General features: G+C 45.1%; 1 protein-coding gene across 2 annotated transcripts in view; it reads left to right on the forward strand.

The window, feature by feature from the left end:
- The first annotated feature begins 476 nt into the window (after positions 1–476).
- Positions 477–17,498, forward strand: part of LOC132096234 (complement C1q tumor necrosis factor-related protein 6-like) — a 59,100-nt gene continuing 42,078 nt past the window's right edge. Inside the window, exon 1 of one of the 2 annotated variants that reach the window (XM_059501480.1) lies at positions 477–796. In XM_059501480.1, the coding sequence (XP_059357463.1) occupies positions 550–796 (247 nt within the window). In that variant the 5' untranslated portion in view covers positions 477–549. The remainder of the gene's footprint in view (positions 797–17,498) is intronic. The other variant, XM_059501479.1, reaches the window with a different exon arrangement.

Raw genomic sequence — 17,498 nt, forward strand, 5'->3', positions numbered from 1 at the left:
AGGAAATGTTTGGCTTAGGCCTTATGACCAGAGTTAGGTGTTTTCCTTACCTTGTGATTCAACTATCATTTCCTCCTGATTTAAGGGATAAAATATTAAGGTTTAGGTTTAGGTCTACTAATGTAAAGATGCTCTTATAGGCCAGACCTATTGCAATATCAAAATGCAAAAATAAAATCTCAAATATGTATCAGTTTGCTTTCCATTTTCCACCATTGTCTCTATACAATCATCTTCTTCTTCTTGCAATGTTTAATGACGGTTGACAAGCCAATTTTCGGTCTATTGCCACCACCAACTAGACGACTGTTCAGGATCAGTGGAGAAATTTTTTTTAAATTCCACTACATTAATTAATGTGTTTTTCAATTCTTTAATGTTTGCTTTACTCGGTGGGACATTAACTGTCTTATGTTGCATTGCCTGTTTGTCAACTATTTCCACATCCCCTGTCCTATAAAACCCATCTCTTGGAGTCCACAGACAGACGCTATCTGGTTACTGAAACTGATTTGTGTTTTGCAATCTGCATCTTCATATAGCCTAATAATGTCCTATAGCACTCTGTATCTGCTGCTTATTGTGCTGTTCAGCTGTAACTGCAGCAGTATGTCTGAGCTACAGGAGAAGGAGAGGGAAGAACTGACTGGCAGGAGCAGACTACCTGTGGAGAGTGGTGCTGCTGGGAATCAGCAGTCCTGCCTCATCACAGGCCTTTACCCACTGTTGGCAGAACTGAGCTCCACTCTTCAGTCTCTTAAGGCTAGCAAGGACCAAGAACAGTTTAGGAGAAAAGGTACTGTAAGGGCTGGTTCACATAGAATGCATTTCTGCTTTGAAAAATTCAAGACACAGGAAGTGGAACAGGGATAAAAACATAAGGTCGCAAGATGCAAAGTTAAACAAGAAAATCCTTACAAATGTAGTGTAGTGCTATGAAAAAAAGTGTTCTGTCAATGTATGAAGCAGCCTTTTAAGTTAAGTTTTCCATAGGACCCCATATGTCGTTCGCCATATCTTGTAGTGACTGACAGATAAGGAACGTCTTGGTTACGTACGTAACCCTCATTCCCTGATGGAGGGAACGGAGATGTTATGTCCCCATGGCACAACCTTGAACCATTTGCTGTTGCCGGGACAGTTCTCAGCGTAAAACCTGAATGAGTGGATGCACCTGTCACCTATTTATACCCGTAGGCACGGGGAGTGGCTCAGGTATGTTAACTCCACTAGCCAATTTTCATTGCCGTTTTCCCTTAAACTCAGAGATGATTGGCCTCCCAAGTAAGACCCCATATGTCGTTCAACACAACGTCTCCGTTCCCTCCATCAGGGAACGAGGGTTACGTACGTAACTGAGACGTTCTGTTGTTTTAAGGCTGCTATATTCTCTCTGAAAAGGGAAGGATGCTGTGTCTGAATAATCAGAAGAGTCAGAAGAGTCATAAAGAGCTTTATTGCAAAGTATGTTTGCACATACAAGGATTTTGTTTTAGTGTCACAAGCTTCCAGTAGACAGAGACAACAACAACACAGATAATAAAAATAAGATGTGAATAAAAAACAAATGCATACTGTAAATATAAATAAACCACAACCACTGTTCCTGTGCCTGGCTTTCCTGATATTGTGTGCTCTGTAACACAGAACAGATGGCAAAAGTTCAAAAAGGAGATGGTTTGGATGTGTAGCACACGGCTCGATACTAGATCCTACAAAATCAAAACCATGGACCAGAAACAAAAGATTTTCAGATCGACTCACAGAAGCAATTATTAGCAAAGATGATAGTAAAAAATAATAAAATAAATGAACCACTCGGAATACTGAAATGTAGCTAATTAAAAGGTAAGTGTATTTCTTTTCTCTTTGTTTGTTGTCTTGCATATGTTGTATTTTTCGAAAAAACAAAACAAATGGATAACAGTAACACACAGTATTTGAAATAAATGATAAACACAGAAACAGTCAACAATTCCAAACGTCAGTTTCTGAAATTTGACCTCAGTGTCTCAATTTCAAGTTCAATATCTAAATTTCAAATTCCAAAAAAAAAAAAATAGGAATGTTCATCAAAAATGAATTAATCAGTACAGTCCATGAAGAAGAAGAAGAAAAAAAAGAAACTTTGTCCTCAGGGAAATCCAGGAAAAACTTGGAAAAAGAAAGAAAACCCGTAATGTGTGCAGTCTGTCCTACCAATCAGAAAACGTACTCGGTTACTAAACGTAACCTCGGTTCTCTCTAGAAGAGCGAACGAGTACTGCGTCTTAGCTTAGACGCTACGGGAAAAGTCTCTTTTCACGAAATACTGAAGCAAAATATTATCCTTAATTTTGTATTTTTGTAAAGCGCATTTGCAGCAGTACACAGCCATAGGCGAGATGGCTCGTCCGCTCATTGGCTTGTTCTGCGGCAACTGCACAGCCTATCGAGCGCAGGCTGATGCAACATCAGACCAATAAGGGCGCTTCGCGCCCTTCTTGCCACTTCCCGCCGAAACAGGTGTGGTCCAACCTATAAAAGGAGCTCGAAAAGGCTGGCTCACCTGATTTATTTCATCGCCGAAGCGAACCAGAGTGAATCGTGCGCACGGCAGAGAACGCAGTACTCGTTCGCTCTTCTAGAGAGAACCGAGGTTACGTTTAGTAACCGAGTACGTTCTCTTGCGAGAGCTCTCTCGTACTGCGTCTTAGCTAAGACGCTACGGGAACCCAATGTAAAACGCCGTGCGCGCAGGGATCACACACCAATAAACCTGAAGCAACGCCCAGGATTTACATTGCACAGTCACCTGAGGGACTCACAGAGAGTCCAGGACAGAAAAGGGGGAAAGCCCTCCGTCCCATATCTAGCAGCATCCGTCAGCCGAGGCAAGGCCTGACCAATGTGGCAATGCGGGTCTTACGCAATACTGCCCATATAACAGTCGGCAGCGCATAGCGCTCATGAACTCAGAATTCCCTCAGGGCCCTGATTCGACTATACCGACAGCAGCCTTGCTTGCAAGGCGGGAACCTCCAGGTTATAGAACCTGATAAATGTAGACGGCGAGGCCCAACCTGCCGCCATACATATATCCTGCAAGGAGATCCCAGTAGACCACGCCCACGACGAGGCGACGCCTCTTGTGGAGTGTGCTCTGACGCCCAACGGGTACTGCAGGCCCCTGGAAGCGTAAGCTAACGCTATGGCGTCAACTATCCATCTGGATAGAGTCTGTCTCGAAACAGCCATTCCCTTGGAACGTCCACCGACCGAGACAAACAGCTGCTCCGTCTGCCGAAAGGCAGCAGAGCGAGACACATAAGCTCTTAAAACCCTGACAGGGCAAAGAAGACTCGAGTCTCTATCCTCTCCTGACACCGGCAGGGCAGACAAGGCAATAACCTGAGCCCCAAACGGCGTGTTGAGGGATTTCGGCACATAACCGTGCCTAGGTTTGAGTATGACCCTTGAGTCATTAGGCCCAAACTCCAAGCACGACTGGCTCACCGAGAGCGCGTGCAGATCACCCACACGCTTGACTGAAGCGAGAGCCAACAAGAATACTGTCTTGAACGACAGATGCTGAAGGCTAACTGATTGGATAGGCTCAAAAGGGGGACCCTTCATGGCCTCCAAAACCGCCGCGAGGTCCCACATAGGGACTGACGGAGGTCTGGGAGGATTCAGCCTCCTAGCTCCTCTGAGGAACCGGATGACCAAATCATTCCTTCCTATTGACTGACCGAGCGCTGTTTCAGAAAACGCTGCGATGGCCGCCACATAAACTTTGAGCGTGGATGGGGCTCTGCCCTTATCCAACAGCTCCTGCAGGAAGGAGAGAACCTCCGTCACCTCACAACTAAGGGGTGAACATCCTCGAGCTGTGCACCAGCTGGAGAACACCGACCACTTCGAGGCATACAGACGTCATGTCGACGGAGCTCTAGCCTGAGTGATGGTATTTAGCACTCCGACTGCGAGATCAGCGGGTAACCGTTGAGCGCCCACACATGGAGGGACCACAACTCCGGTTGAGGGTGCCAAATCGAGCCCCTGGCCTGCGAGAGGAGGTCCCTCCTCAACGGTACCGGCCACGGGGCGACATCTGCTAACTGCATCAAATCTGGGAACCATGGTTGGTTCTTCCAAAGAGGTGCTACAAGCAGTATTGAACATCTCGTTTCTCTCACCCGTTCTATCACCTGTGGAAGGAGGGAGACGGGAGGGAAAGCATAAAGCGTGCAGCACGGCCATTCCCGTGATAGCGCGCTTTCGTTCTTGGAAGAGAACGCGGGGCAGTGAGCGTTTTTGTGGGACGCGAAGAGGTCCACCTCCGCCCTGCCAAATCTCTCCCACAACAGCCGGACTGTTTGCGGGTGTAGAGACCATTCGCCCGTAGGAACATTGCCTCTGGACAGCTTGTCTGGACCCAGATTCTGTAGCCCAGGCACATGCACTGCCCTCAGCGAACGCACGTTGCGCTGAGCCCAAACCAGGAGGCATTCCGCTAGCCTGTACAGGTTTCGGGACCCGAGACCGCCCTGGCGATTTATGTAGGACACCACAGACATGTTGTCCGAACGGACTAAGACGTGGTGATCCTTGATTTGGGGACAAAAGCGCATCAGCGCGTTCTCCACTGCCAGCATTTCCAGACAGTTGATATGATGGAGCTTTTCCCGTTCTGACCATAGGCCAAAGGACGGTCTGCCCTCGAGCAGCGCTCCCCATCCCGAAGTGGAGGCATCCGTCGACACCATCTTCACATTCGGGGAAGTCCCCAGGCTTACACCTGATCGGTACCAGCCGTTCGCTGTCCAAGGTGCCAGAGCAGTGACACAGCTCTGATTGACCTTGAAATGCAGCCGGCCAGACGCCCACGCTCTGCGCGGCACCCGCACCTTCAGCCAGAACTGCAGGGGACGCATGCGGAGCAGGCCCAGCTGCAGAGCCGGAGATGCTGAGGCCATGAGGCCCAGCATCCTCTGACAGTGTTTGAGCGACACGGTCGCGCCGCAGCGGAAAGAACTCGCTGCGCGCTGAATGCCCATCACGCGCTGTGGTGACAGCTGCGCCGTCATGGAACACGAGTTCAGAACTATACCCAGAAACAGAATCGTCTGACTGGGGTTCAGCGAACTCTTCGCCCAATTGACACTGAGGCCGAGCTTCTCGAGGTGATCGAGCAAAACGGCCCTGTGGTCCACGAGCTCCGCTCGTGATCGGGCCAGAACCAGCCAGTCGTCCAAATAATTCAGCACTCGCATGCCTCTGATGCATCCATGCATCTCGTAAACGTACGAGGAGCTACGGACAAGCCGAACGGCAGGACTGTAAACTGGTATGCCTGGCCCTCGAAGGCGAATCTCAAATATCGCCTGTGGTTTGACATTATTTGTTATTTGAAAATACGCGTCCTTCAGATCTATTGACATGAACCAGTCCCCTCTGCGAATCTGCGCGAGGAGCTTCTGGTCGTAAGCATTTTGAAACTGCGTTTCATCAATGCCTTGGGTATGGGCCTGAGACCCCTGTCTCTCTTGGGCACCAGAAAGTATCTGCTGTACAGCCCTCCCTCGCTTTGAGCTTGAGACACAGGCTTTACAGCCCCTTTGCTCAACAGTTTTGATATTTCAGCCCGAAGTATGTGTGCTACTTCTGTTTTGACCGTAGTTTCGACGCGCGCTGAAAAGCGCGGAGGGCGTCGAAAAAACTGTAGCGAGTAGCCTCTCTTTATAATGCCTAGCACCCAAACCGAAACCCCTGGAAGCGCTGACCATGCATCTGCATGAATGGCTAAGGGCTGGATGCGGGCAACGGCGGCGCTCGGGTGTGCTGCGCATATGAGGCGGGGAGCGCGCTGATCACAGCGGGCAGATTGCTCCTCCTCGACCCCGTCTCGGTGCTTAACCGACTGGGGGAAGGCTGAGCAGGTCCCGTGGGACTCGATATGTTTGCGAGTAACTGTGGGCTGCATATGTGCACATTTACTACTTTCAACTCGCTGTCTGCTTGTGCAGAGCGCACATGCACGGGCCTCGGTTTTACAGAGGCCGCGCGCCATATGTGTCATAGTGTTTGTGGGCACTGGGGAGTGGGCACGTTTATTATGCGGCGCGCTCGACCGATCTGTGTCGATCTTATGTGCGCAAGCTCTGTGTGCAGGGCTGTGCTTACATGTGGAGATGGGCACTGAGGAGTGGGCATCGTCACTGCATTTATAGCACCACCGGCCGTGGCCGGACGAGCGTGCACGGGTTTCGTTTTTACAGAAACCACATGACGCGTGTGACATAGTAAATGTGGGCACTGAGGGGTGGGCACGCTTACTATGCGGCGCGCTCGACCGATCTGTGTCGATCTTATGTGCGCGAGCCCTGTGTGCAGGGCTGTGCTTACATGTGGAGATGGGCACTGAGGAGTGGGCATTGTCACTGCATTTATAGCACAATTGGCCGTGGCCGGACGAGCGTGCACGGGTTTCGTTTTTACAGAAACCACATGACGCGTGTGACATAGTAATTGTGGGCACTGAGGGGTGGGCACGCTTACTATGCAGTGTGCGCGATCGACTTGAGTCGTTTTTTTGGGCGCAGGCCCTGTGTGCAGGGCTGTGCTTACATGTGGAAATGGGCACTGAGGACTGGGCATCGTCCTTACATTTATAGCACCATCGGCCGTGGCCGGAACACCAGAAAACACACTCTTTTCGTGAAACATCTGGGTAGCCGTGATAACGGCTTTTGTGTGCAGGCAAGCGGGCACTCGTGCAGGCTTGCGCATTGCAGAAGACACTGAGGCAGTCACAACTCTTGGAACTGCAACAGCGGCGCGCTTGGGTGAGAGCTCGGCCGCAGCGGAACTCGAACACCGGCGCTTTCCCAGCAGTGCTAGGATGCTTTCGGGGCTTCTGGCTTCACCGCAATCCTCTGCCGCGGCTCCCGCGGCGCGGGGCGACGGCTTGAAGAGCGAGAACGGGGTCCCGAGCTGCGTTGCTGACGCTGTCGCGATGATGCAGTTGGAGGCGGTGGGCGTGGCTGAGAGCTCTGTGGGGCCGGCCTAGAGCGGCTAGCTGCAGAACCGGAGCGCTTCGGCAAGAAGTGCTTGAACGCCAGCGAAGCTTTCTGGGCCTCGGCGAATCTCTCCACAAACTCGTTGACAGATGATCCGAAGAGGCCAGCAGGAGTCAGCGGCGCATCGAGGAACGCAGCGCGCTCAGATTCCTTGATGTCAGAAAGCGTCAGCCACAAATGCCTCTCAGAGGGCGCGAGATCCACGGAGCTCGCCCAACCCTCACTGCCCGAAGCAAGCAGAGAGCACGTGTCCTCTTCCTCCAACGCGGGCCTGAGATCCACTTCCTCGGATGACGCGTTGGCAGACAGTGGACGCTGAACATCAGGAAGCGATGCAGGGGAGGCGGAGGGAACCGGCGAGCTCGGCCGAGCTGGAGGCGGATCCGGTAGGCGGTTCCGGTAGGCGCTGCGAGCGGCGCTTCTTACGGCGCTGCGGCGCAGCGGATGATGCAGGCTTCGAGAAGGATGCCAGGCGAGTCCTCAGAGTCACCATAGGCAGTAGCTCGCAATGAGGGCAGCCGCCGTCAGCGAGCGCGAGCGCTGCATGGTCCTCACCCAGACAGGAGACGCAGATGACGTGACGGTCTCCTTCGCTGAGCGGGGCTCTGCAGGAGCCGCACGAGGGCATCTTTAAAAAGACGCAGCTCTTTTTGTGAGTGTGCGTCGCAGGGCGAACACACACAGGACATATAAGGATACAAGGATATAAAGGATATAGGCGCCGGACAGCGCAGCAGGAACGGCAGTGGAAGGCGGCGAGGCCAGCAGCTTCAGAATGGCTCGTCCCGCTGATATGCTTTTCAGACGGTGCTTGCTTCCTCCGTGATCCAGCGATGCGTGAGCTTCGCTGAAGAGATGAAAAATCAGGTGAGTCAGCCTTTTCGAGCTCCTTTTATAGGTTGGGCCACACCCGTTTCGGCGGGAAGTGGCAAGAAGGGCGCTTATTGGTCTGATGTTGCATCAGCCTGCGCTCGATAGGCTGTGCAGTTGCCGCAGAACAAGCCAATGAGCGGACGAGCCATCTCGCCTATGGCTGTGTGCTGCTGCAAATGCGCTTTACAAAAATACAAAATTAAGGATAATTTTTTGCTTCAGTATTTCGTGAAAAGAGACTTTTCCCGTAGCGTCTTAGCTAAGACGCAGGACGAGAGAGCTCTCGTAAGAGAACTCTTTCTTGCAACTCTCACAACTCTTTTGCTCTGTTTCCAGGTACGAGAATATGGGATGGCTCGCCAGTCCAAACCAGGGATAAGGATCCACAGCCAGGACAGAATTCAAGATCACAGCAGCAATTCAAAAGCTCACAAAAGAGATTAATAAAACAAGAAACACAAAAAACCCGGTCTTGCAAAAACAAAGCCAAAACAATAATCAGTTAAACTCATTCAAATAAACAGTTTCAAATTACTAAAATGTCTGTTTCAATTATTTGGATACAGGAAACAAATACATGCTAGTCACCATGTGCTTAATCAACACACTGGATTCTATATGCAGAGCTAGCAAAGCAATAGAAAAATATAATCTCAACAAAAAGTATGTCTTTGTAAACATTTAAACATAACTATATGCACTCACATATTATATAAGAAACACTTAAAGCATTTTCAAACTAATTTTTTACATCACTCATCATTTTTCAAATGTATTTTACACATTGAGATTACAAAAACAGTATCCACATTTCCAAAATACATTTCTTATAAAGAAATTTGTACTCACCAAGAAGAAATATAAATCAGAGAACAAAAGAAAAAAAAAATAGTTTCAAGGAAAAAGATCGCAAGATTGATCCCTTCACGTTAGTGTTATCTTCTCGTCGAATTCAAGTTCACAACGAACTTCTCAAAGCTTAAACATAAATGGTCCGTGTATCTTTTGGTCATTTGATTTTCTATTTAAAAATAAATAAAGATAAATGAGAAACGGTTTGATTTTCGTTTTGTTTAAAGGTCCCATGACATGGATTATTTCCTTTTCTTTAAATGCTTTTTAATGTTTCCTTAGGTTTACTTATATTGTTAGTATGATTTTTACATTAAAAATTTAGAAATAAAAAGCATTTTTATATCGTGATAATAGCCCTCTGGCTTGAATGCTCTGTTTGAAGGGGCGTGTCTGCTGTGAGACTCAGAGTAAACGACAACTGTTGTGATTGGCTGACATCTTTGCATTTGAAATGCGTATTACATGTGGAACCCTCTCAAATACTACAGCTGTCGAGATTAACGAATCGTGGATTTGTTGATTATATAATTATTTTTTCGATCTTTTCCCATCACATGAAAGGCTGCAGTGATGAGCAGCATTGAGTAGACAGAGTCTGTATATCGCGTGAATGCAGTGATCTCGTCATTATTGCAACACGTTTTCTCTCACAAAATGCTTTCACCACAACTAACAGCAAACAAATGAATACACCACATGAATACAGTAAGAGTTCCGTTGTGCAGCATAACAGCGTCATTCATTGTAACGGCAGTTTAGGTAAGTGTGCAGCTCCGAAAAAAGGGAGCCTTTGATCGCTCTCTGTAGTTAAATCACAATTTAAATAACAGATTTGTTTCATGCTACTAAGAGAAACAACGTGAAGTTGATCGTTTAGTCACTGGCTTGATTCACTGATGCATAAACAGTATTAAACGATTTAGAAAGAAAGTCTGTGTGAACTTGAATAATTAGCTGTACATCAGAAATCACTGATCACAGATCAGGCATTAATGAACAGGGTTACTCACTGTTTGTGGCGGTGCTGTCGAATCCATATCATAAATTCTGTTTATAACTCCTGTGCTGACATTGCGACTGAATTATATGTAAATATTTGGGCAGGCAAAGCAGAGAAAGGGGAGGTAACATTTCTCTTTACAACGTCACAAAGAGGAGATTCCAGATCAGACCGTTTGAGCTTCCATTTTCTCAAAGACAGAGAAAGATAGCAAAATCTCGATTTGCACCGATTAAAATTTTTAGAAACTTGGGGACCACATACATGCTAGGGGAACTCATATTAATGTTAAAAAACCTCAGAAAGTGAAATTTTCATGTCATAGGACCTTTAAGAAACGGAAAACGAAAATTTAGCTGGATTTTTCGTATTTTTGTTTGTGGGTAAAAAATGAGATTATGCTTTAATATTTGTTTGAATGTGTGGGCGGAGCTGAAACGCCCCTTTCATCCCTTCAGTACTGCACCGACAAGCGGCAAACGCTAGCTCAGTTCATCTTCAACAGGAGAGAAGCGCCAGACAGCAGAGCTTATAAAAGGCCATGTTGCAGGTTAACCACCACTTTCGATTAATGGGTACATAAATCACTCAAGATATGTATATCATTTTTAAAATGACTCAAAAATAGTCTTAAAGACCTATTTTTTAAGTTTGTGGTATTAACGGTTTTTTTATGCAACTCTGCGATGACGTCACGTTGGGGAGAAGTCGAGGAAAGGTAGCCTCAGCCTAGTATGATGCCGCGTTCCAGGCAACCCGTAACCCATGTTTTTCCAACCTTAATCCCGTGAAAGTGCACTGGAACGGCAATCAAACTCGTGACTTCCCACCTGTGAACTCGTGTCTCGTACTAGATCGATGTACTCCGAGTTCCGAGGTCACACAGCATGCGAAACAACGACAGCCCCTATGGATAATACTGCCTATGGATGCAGTTTATGCAAGTGGCACACGTTGAAAAAACGATTTTACGTCAATGTACCGTTGCAATAAAAAAAAAATCTAGTTACAATTCCTTGCACTCAGATAGTTTGGCGTAACTTGCCTGGAACGGTACAAAGTCGTTAGTCGTGGTATGAAATAGTGATTACGAGCTCAAAAACCTGCCTGGAACGCAGCATCAGAACTAACGTTATAGCGACTGACTGGGATGAGGAAGAGGTGGCAAGAGCCAACATGTATGATGACCTGCAGCTGTGTAATTTCGAACCAGCCAGACGTGAGAGGGCAAATGAGGAATTGCCAAGAACTGATGTCCGTCAAAGCTTATTAAATGCATGGTCCGAGGAGAATGAGTGGAGAGTTGGTAAAGTGTCCTGGTGAGTTGCTATCGTTTAGCATCGCAGCAATGAGCACTGGAGCAAGTCTACGAGCAGCAGTGCACAATAACGACACACACACACACACACACACACACACACACACACACACATATATATATATATATATATATATATAAAATTATTTTTATTTTTTATTTTTTTTTTACTGTCATTGAGTAGCACCGAGTGAAAAATCAACGTTTTCTTTATATCTAGTGGCAGTTATCATGATTCATGACGTTAGTTCAGATAAGTACCGGTAACCTTTGTCATAGTGTCATAGAACTGGTAAACGTTGTCTTTGTCATCTAGAAATAGAAGGCATCATGCTTGCTATATGGACGTTTCTAAGCGTTTATCTCTTCCTCCGGTGAAAATGTTGTTGCAAACGTAGCTGTGTGCGTGTCGGTGTGTTTGGCAGGTGCTTGTGTGGGCGGTGCTGTCCCATGGAAACTGCGCTGAAAAGCTTGTGCTGTAAGGAAATGAGTGCGTTTGGGTCGCTGTTGGTCGATATCTATCTATCTGTCTGTCTGTCTATCTATCTATATATGTAGTCTATCTATCTATCTATATCTATGTATTTATCTGAATACTCTCGTCTACTACTCGTCTCTCTAGTCACTCTCAATGCTCTCAAGGCGGGCTTTGGTAAATTCTCTCCCCAACGTGACGTGATGCAATGCATTATGGGGGAAAGGAGACCTCTGTAAGATAGTACCTACTTTTTCGTATTATATTCCGTTTTGTGATACCCAATAACATAAAATACAATGGATAACAGTTTAAATGTTTATTACCAACAAGCAAATTGCACAAATTCGTAAAAAGTTTACCCTGCAACACGGCCTTTAATCCTGTGAATTCTTTGCTACTGGTGCTTGCAAGATAAAATAATAATAATAATAATAATTAATTAATTAAATTAATAATAAAATAAAAAATAATATTATATTTTTCCAGCTGCTGCATGTTATTGACAAAGCAGGCTTGACAACTTTATTCATAAAACGCCATTTGAATTTTATTTTAGCCTGTGATCTACAATGACATGGAATAAAATATAGGCCTACTACTAATTTTTTGCCTACTTATTTTATTCTAGGCCATTCATAAAAAAAATAAAATGGGAAAAACCCAACCCCACATTTATAATAAAATTTATATTAAAATAAGTTAAGTTTTCCCCATAATTAGTCTTTACTTTAAATGTTTTAATTATAGGCTATAGCCTACTTAGAATTATGAACTGAATTCACGAATTCTGTAGATGACAGTATGAATATAGTGATGGTGTGACATCATTACAGATAATGAGTTCAGATGGGAAACACTGCACCTCTCTTTGGTTTCATTTGAATTACTTAGGCCTAAATATAAAATTATTATTATTATTATTTTTCTATTTAAATTGATTATTTTAAAAGTAGACATGTCCAGCTAGACATGGTTTGTCTGATGCATGAGTCTGGTTCATTTCTGACGTTTCAGAAAGAAGTTAATGTAGACCGAGATGGCAGAAAGCACATCCTGATGAGTTTTGTAAGGGTTTTCATGTTATTTAGGGTGTCTACGACCCATACTGACGGAGCTGAAGCTCTTTCCCCTGTTATCGGGATGGACGGAGCTAGCTGGCCCTCAAAGGGAGCTAGCTGAGGGAGCTAGCTGGCCCTCAAAACGTCCTAGGCCTTAGGCATCAGGACGTTATGATGAAGTCTGCTTTCCACTAGAAGCCTTCGGCCTGGGAGTGCCACTCTGACTCTAGCGTCTGCGGAGTACAAAAGTGACACCCAAGGCACGAGGGGCTGGAACACAGTTGGGACTGCTCTGCCCAGCAGCCCCGGACCACGTCAACCTCCTCAGAGGAAGAGAGGTAAACATGTGTTCTCACACAAGAAATTACATCCCTAGAGTCCCTGTAAATTTAACTCACATAGTCAGATAACTATGTCATTTTAGTCCTCAGAATTAAATGCAGTCAACAATCATACGAGTCAACACAGTCTGGTGTAGAAAAACTCACATAAAAACGAAACAATGTAATACACGCGTTGCCTTGGCGGCGCGCATGTCTTGTTTTTTTTCTTTCTTTTTTGCTACTCAGTCACACAAACAACATCAATCTCCTCAGAGAAAGATGAATGCTGCAACGAGCTCTAGATCTAGTGAACACGGGTGGAGATAGGATGAGCCGTCTCCAACCTGTTCGCCAGTTCATGTGTGATTCCCGCTATTGCGGTCACCCCCGTGCCTCAGCAGCAGTGCGACCGCAACCGCAAGATCGCATGCACAGACACACTCCTCGGAGCATTCCCGGCAAGAGAGCTTGCAGCAGCAGCGAACTGTCTCAGAGTGCGAAGAAACCGCAGCGCTGGTTTCCAAGCCTAGAGAACGAGCTCTAGATCTAGTGATCACGGGTGGAGATAGGACGAGCCGTCTCCAACCCGTTCGCCAGATCATGTGCGATTCCCGCTATAGCGGTCGCCGCCATGCCTCAGCAGCAGAGTGACCGCAACCGAAGGATCGCATGCACACTCCTCGGAGCGTGCCCGGTGAGATCGGAGCACTTAACAGCGAGAAAAGCACAATCAGCCCCCCGAGAGCCAACTGCACGAGCTCTTGTCTTCATTAATGTTGCTTATTATAATATTAGGCATAATATTCTTGTGTAACTGGTGCTTGTGCAACTGGTGCTTGTGCAACTGGCGAGCTCAGCGACGCCTTCCACATCAATCTCCTCAGAGAAAGACAGGAAGTGCATCGAAAGTACCACAAATGCGGGCTTCCGAACCCCGAGAGCAGGCGCCGGATCTGGAAGATAGGGACTTGCCCGTCTACATTCCTTCCAGTGGATCAGGGCAGGGCTGGCACCGCGAGAAATGCCAGTGAAAGCTCCCTCCTCAAAGAGAACCTTCTGAGAGTGAAACAAAGTGCTTGCGTCGTAGCCGTCAACTCCCTCGAGAGCTGACACTGGGCGCTTCACTCTCAAGCAGACAACACACAAGCTGCGTGTGTCCCTACCCTTTTTTTTTTGCTGGCAGGGAAACCACACAGCCTGAACGCTGCCTGCTCTCGCCCAAAACTTCTCTTGATTGAAGCTTTGACAAATGGAGTTTATCAGTGGACAAACGACACTAAATAAGACTCACAAACAGATAGCGACTGACACACACATAGAGCGCTTGCTGAAAACAGAAGGCTGATTACCAGCTTCGCCACTCATGCTTTTATGCTTCCTGGTCTCTGACGTCACCCGCCTATGATGTCTCGCCCTTCCATTGGACTGATTACATACGTTATTCAGAGACGTCACGCTGGAGGCGTTCTCCAAACGTTCTTGATACAGCTCGAGTTCCTGAAGAGGAACTGGTGTTCTAGCTTTTTAGCATAATTCCTATTGGCCACTCTAATATTTTATCTATTAGTTCGAATTGAATGTTTTTCCATGATTACATTTTTTTTTTAATCGAGGAATTACAATTTTGATTAAATTATTTTGATTAATATTACCAAATGTTAGATTGAGACACTTTGTAAATATGCCGGTGATAACAGTAAAGAGAAAAGACCGATCCAACTGCATCTCAGCTCATGTGATTAACCGCTCATGTGTGATGCACTCAGTAAAGGACCCTAAATGCAGCTCTAGGCACCATTCAGAATGCACTTTTGTGTTGACAAAGATGCAACATGGTTTTAGTCTGCCCTTTCATGCATGAGACGCTGCAAGAGATGCGAGGGCAACAGTGAAACACATGCATGTTAACATATTACATGAGTTAACTGAACTTGAAGATAACCTTTGTTAAGGCTCACAAACAGTTAAGACAATGGATTACTTTGTTTCATTTTTTTAAACCTTGAGTTCAAACCCCAAAACATGAAATTTGATCCCCTTTCATACAGAGATTTCAGATAATACACGGGTAATGTTTCCTGGCACTGGTTCCCAGATAGTTAGATCACTGCCAGTGATTTCCCAGAATCTGTGCATGCATTCACTTCACACACAACAAGTAAAGGTCCCGTAATGACACATGACATCAGGATGTGAAATGTAATGTACGAGTCGAAAATGCTAGGCACGTTAACATCACTTTAACTGGTGAACGATATTGAGGACAGTGAGGAACTACCTGATCTCTGCTTCATTACAGTTTGCACATATTTTTTTCGTCACAAACGTTGGTCTGCCTTCAAAACACCTGGTAAAAGAGTAGGCAAGGCAAGGCAAGTTTATTTAAATAGCACATTTCGTACACAATAGTAATTCAAAGTGCTTTACATAAAAGAAAGTAAAATAGTAATGAAGAAAAATAATAACAAGAATAAAACAAGCAATTTTAAAACTTTTAAAATGATTAAAACTGTACTTATTTAAAATGAATTTAAAACAGTTAGAAAATGATTTTACATAAAATTAAATGAAAAAAATAGTGAAAATATATATTGCAATCAGTTTGGACATTGCACAGTGCTCATTCAATAAATGCACAGCTAAACAGATGAGTTTTAAGTCTAGATTTAAATGTGACCAGTGTTTTAGCACATCTGATCTCTTCTGGAAGCTGATTCCAACTGCGGGCGGCATAGTAACTAAAGGAGGACTCCCCTTGTTTTGTGTGAACCCTTGGTATTTCTAACTGACTCGATCCTAATGATCTGAGTGCTCTGTTAAGTTTATATTCAGTGAGCATATCTGCAATATATTTCGGTCCTAAGTCATTTAGTGACTTATATACGAGTAAAAGTACTTTTAAATAAATCCTAAATGTAACTGGAAGCCAGTGTAAGGACCTGAGGACTGGTGTGATATGCTCAGATTTTCTGGTTCTAGTCAGAATCCTGGCAGCAGCATTCTGGATGAGCTGCAGCTGTCTAATGGTCTTTTTGGGAAGGCCGGTGAGGAGCCCATTACAATAGTCCACCCTGCTGGTGATGAAGGCATGAACAAGTTTCTCCAAGTCTTGGCTGGAAACAAAAGATTTAATTCTTGCAATGTTTTTTAAATGATAGTATGCTGATTTAGTTACTGCTTTGACATGACTATTGAAACTAAGGTCTGTCTCCAGAATCACACCAAGATTCCTGACTTGATTTTTAGTTGTTTGACCCCTAGAGTTAAGGTATTCATTCACCTTGAACACTTCATCTTTGTTTCCAAATGCAATGACTTCAGTTTTTTCCTTGTTTAACTGAAGAAAGTTCTGGCACATCCAACTATTAATTTCATCAATGCATTGGCAGAGGGAGTCAATTGGGCTGTAGTCATTTGGAGATAAGGCTAGGTAAATCTGGGTATCATCAGCATAGCTGTGATAGGCAATTTGGTTCTTTCTCATTATTTGACTTAGGGGAAGCATATACAGGCTAAACAAGAGCGGTGCAAGAATTGACCCTTGTGGGACTCCGCATGTCATGGACGTCCACTTAGACTTATGCTCTCCTAGACTCACATAATAACCTCTCCCTTATAAGTATGACCTGAACCATTTGAGTACCATCCCAGAAAGCCACAATAACATGCGTCATTACTATGACACACCCTTTATGGCATTGGTTCTGGCTTTTGTTCACACAGAGCTTGTTCTGGGACTGAACCCAGCAATGTTACTAGGTCCCCAACCCAGGATCGATCCCAGAAGGCAATCTGGCAGATTCCCGGGACCAATGTGCAGTGTGAAAGGGGCTTTAGAGTCAAAGAGGAGAAATATGTTCAAATAATTTAATGGGGCTATAATATTTTAACTGCAATTTTTACTAATAAGAACTGAATTAAAGACCTCTCTAATTGGTATTGTTATGATCATAAGAATTGAATGGTAGAGGTCTCTGATTCAATTCTTACTAGTAAGAATGCAATTGCAGAACTCTCTAGGCCTAATTGTATTTGTTATTTAGTAAGAATTACATAAGAGAGCTCTCTTATTGGCATTTTTACTAGTAAGAATTTATAGCTCTCCAACTGAATTCATACTAAAAATACTATTATTACAAACACCACGTCTAACTTTTTAAGTTATAGTTAAAAGGACACTATGTTATAATCCACTATGTTTTGTGACTAAATCCCTTTACAAGTCAAAAAGAGAGAAACATAATACGTTTACATGATTTTACATGATTGCTCTTTTTAAAAGTTTATTTTTCCTGTTCTAACACATATGGTAAAAAGGACTAGTGAAATATAGGAATGAAAGGTGTGGGAGGTGTACGGAGGGGGATCGGTATGTCTCACAAGGCTGACATCACAAGTACATTTTGGCTGATGGCATGAGAAATCCTAACCACAGCAACAGACATTACATAAAACCCAATGCACGTATTCATAAATGCATGTGTCAAGGGGGAAAAAAAACACAATTCTGTATCCATTGCTGCTTCTCCTGT

Source organism: Carassius carassius, chromosome 20, assembly GCF_963082965.1.
Source record: "Carassius carassius chromosome 20, fCarCar2.1, whole genome shotgun sequence".
NCBI lineage: Eukaryota > Metazoa > Chordata > Actinopteri > Cypriniformes > Cyprinidae > Carassius > Carassius carassius.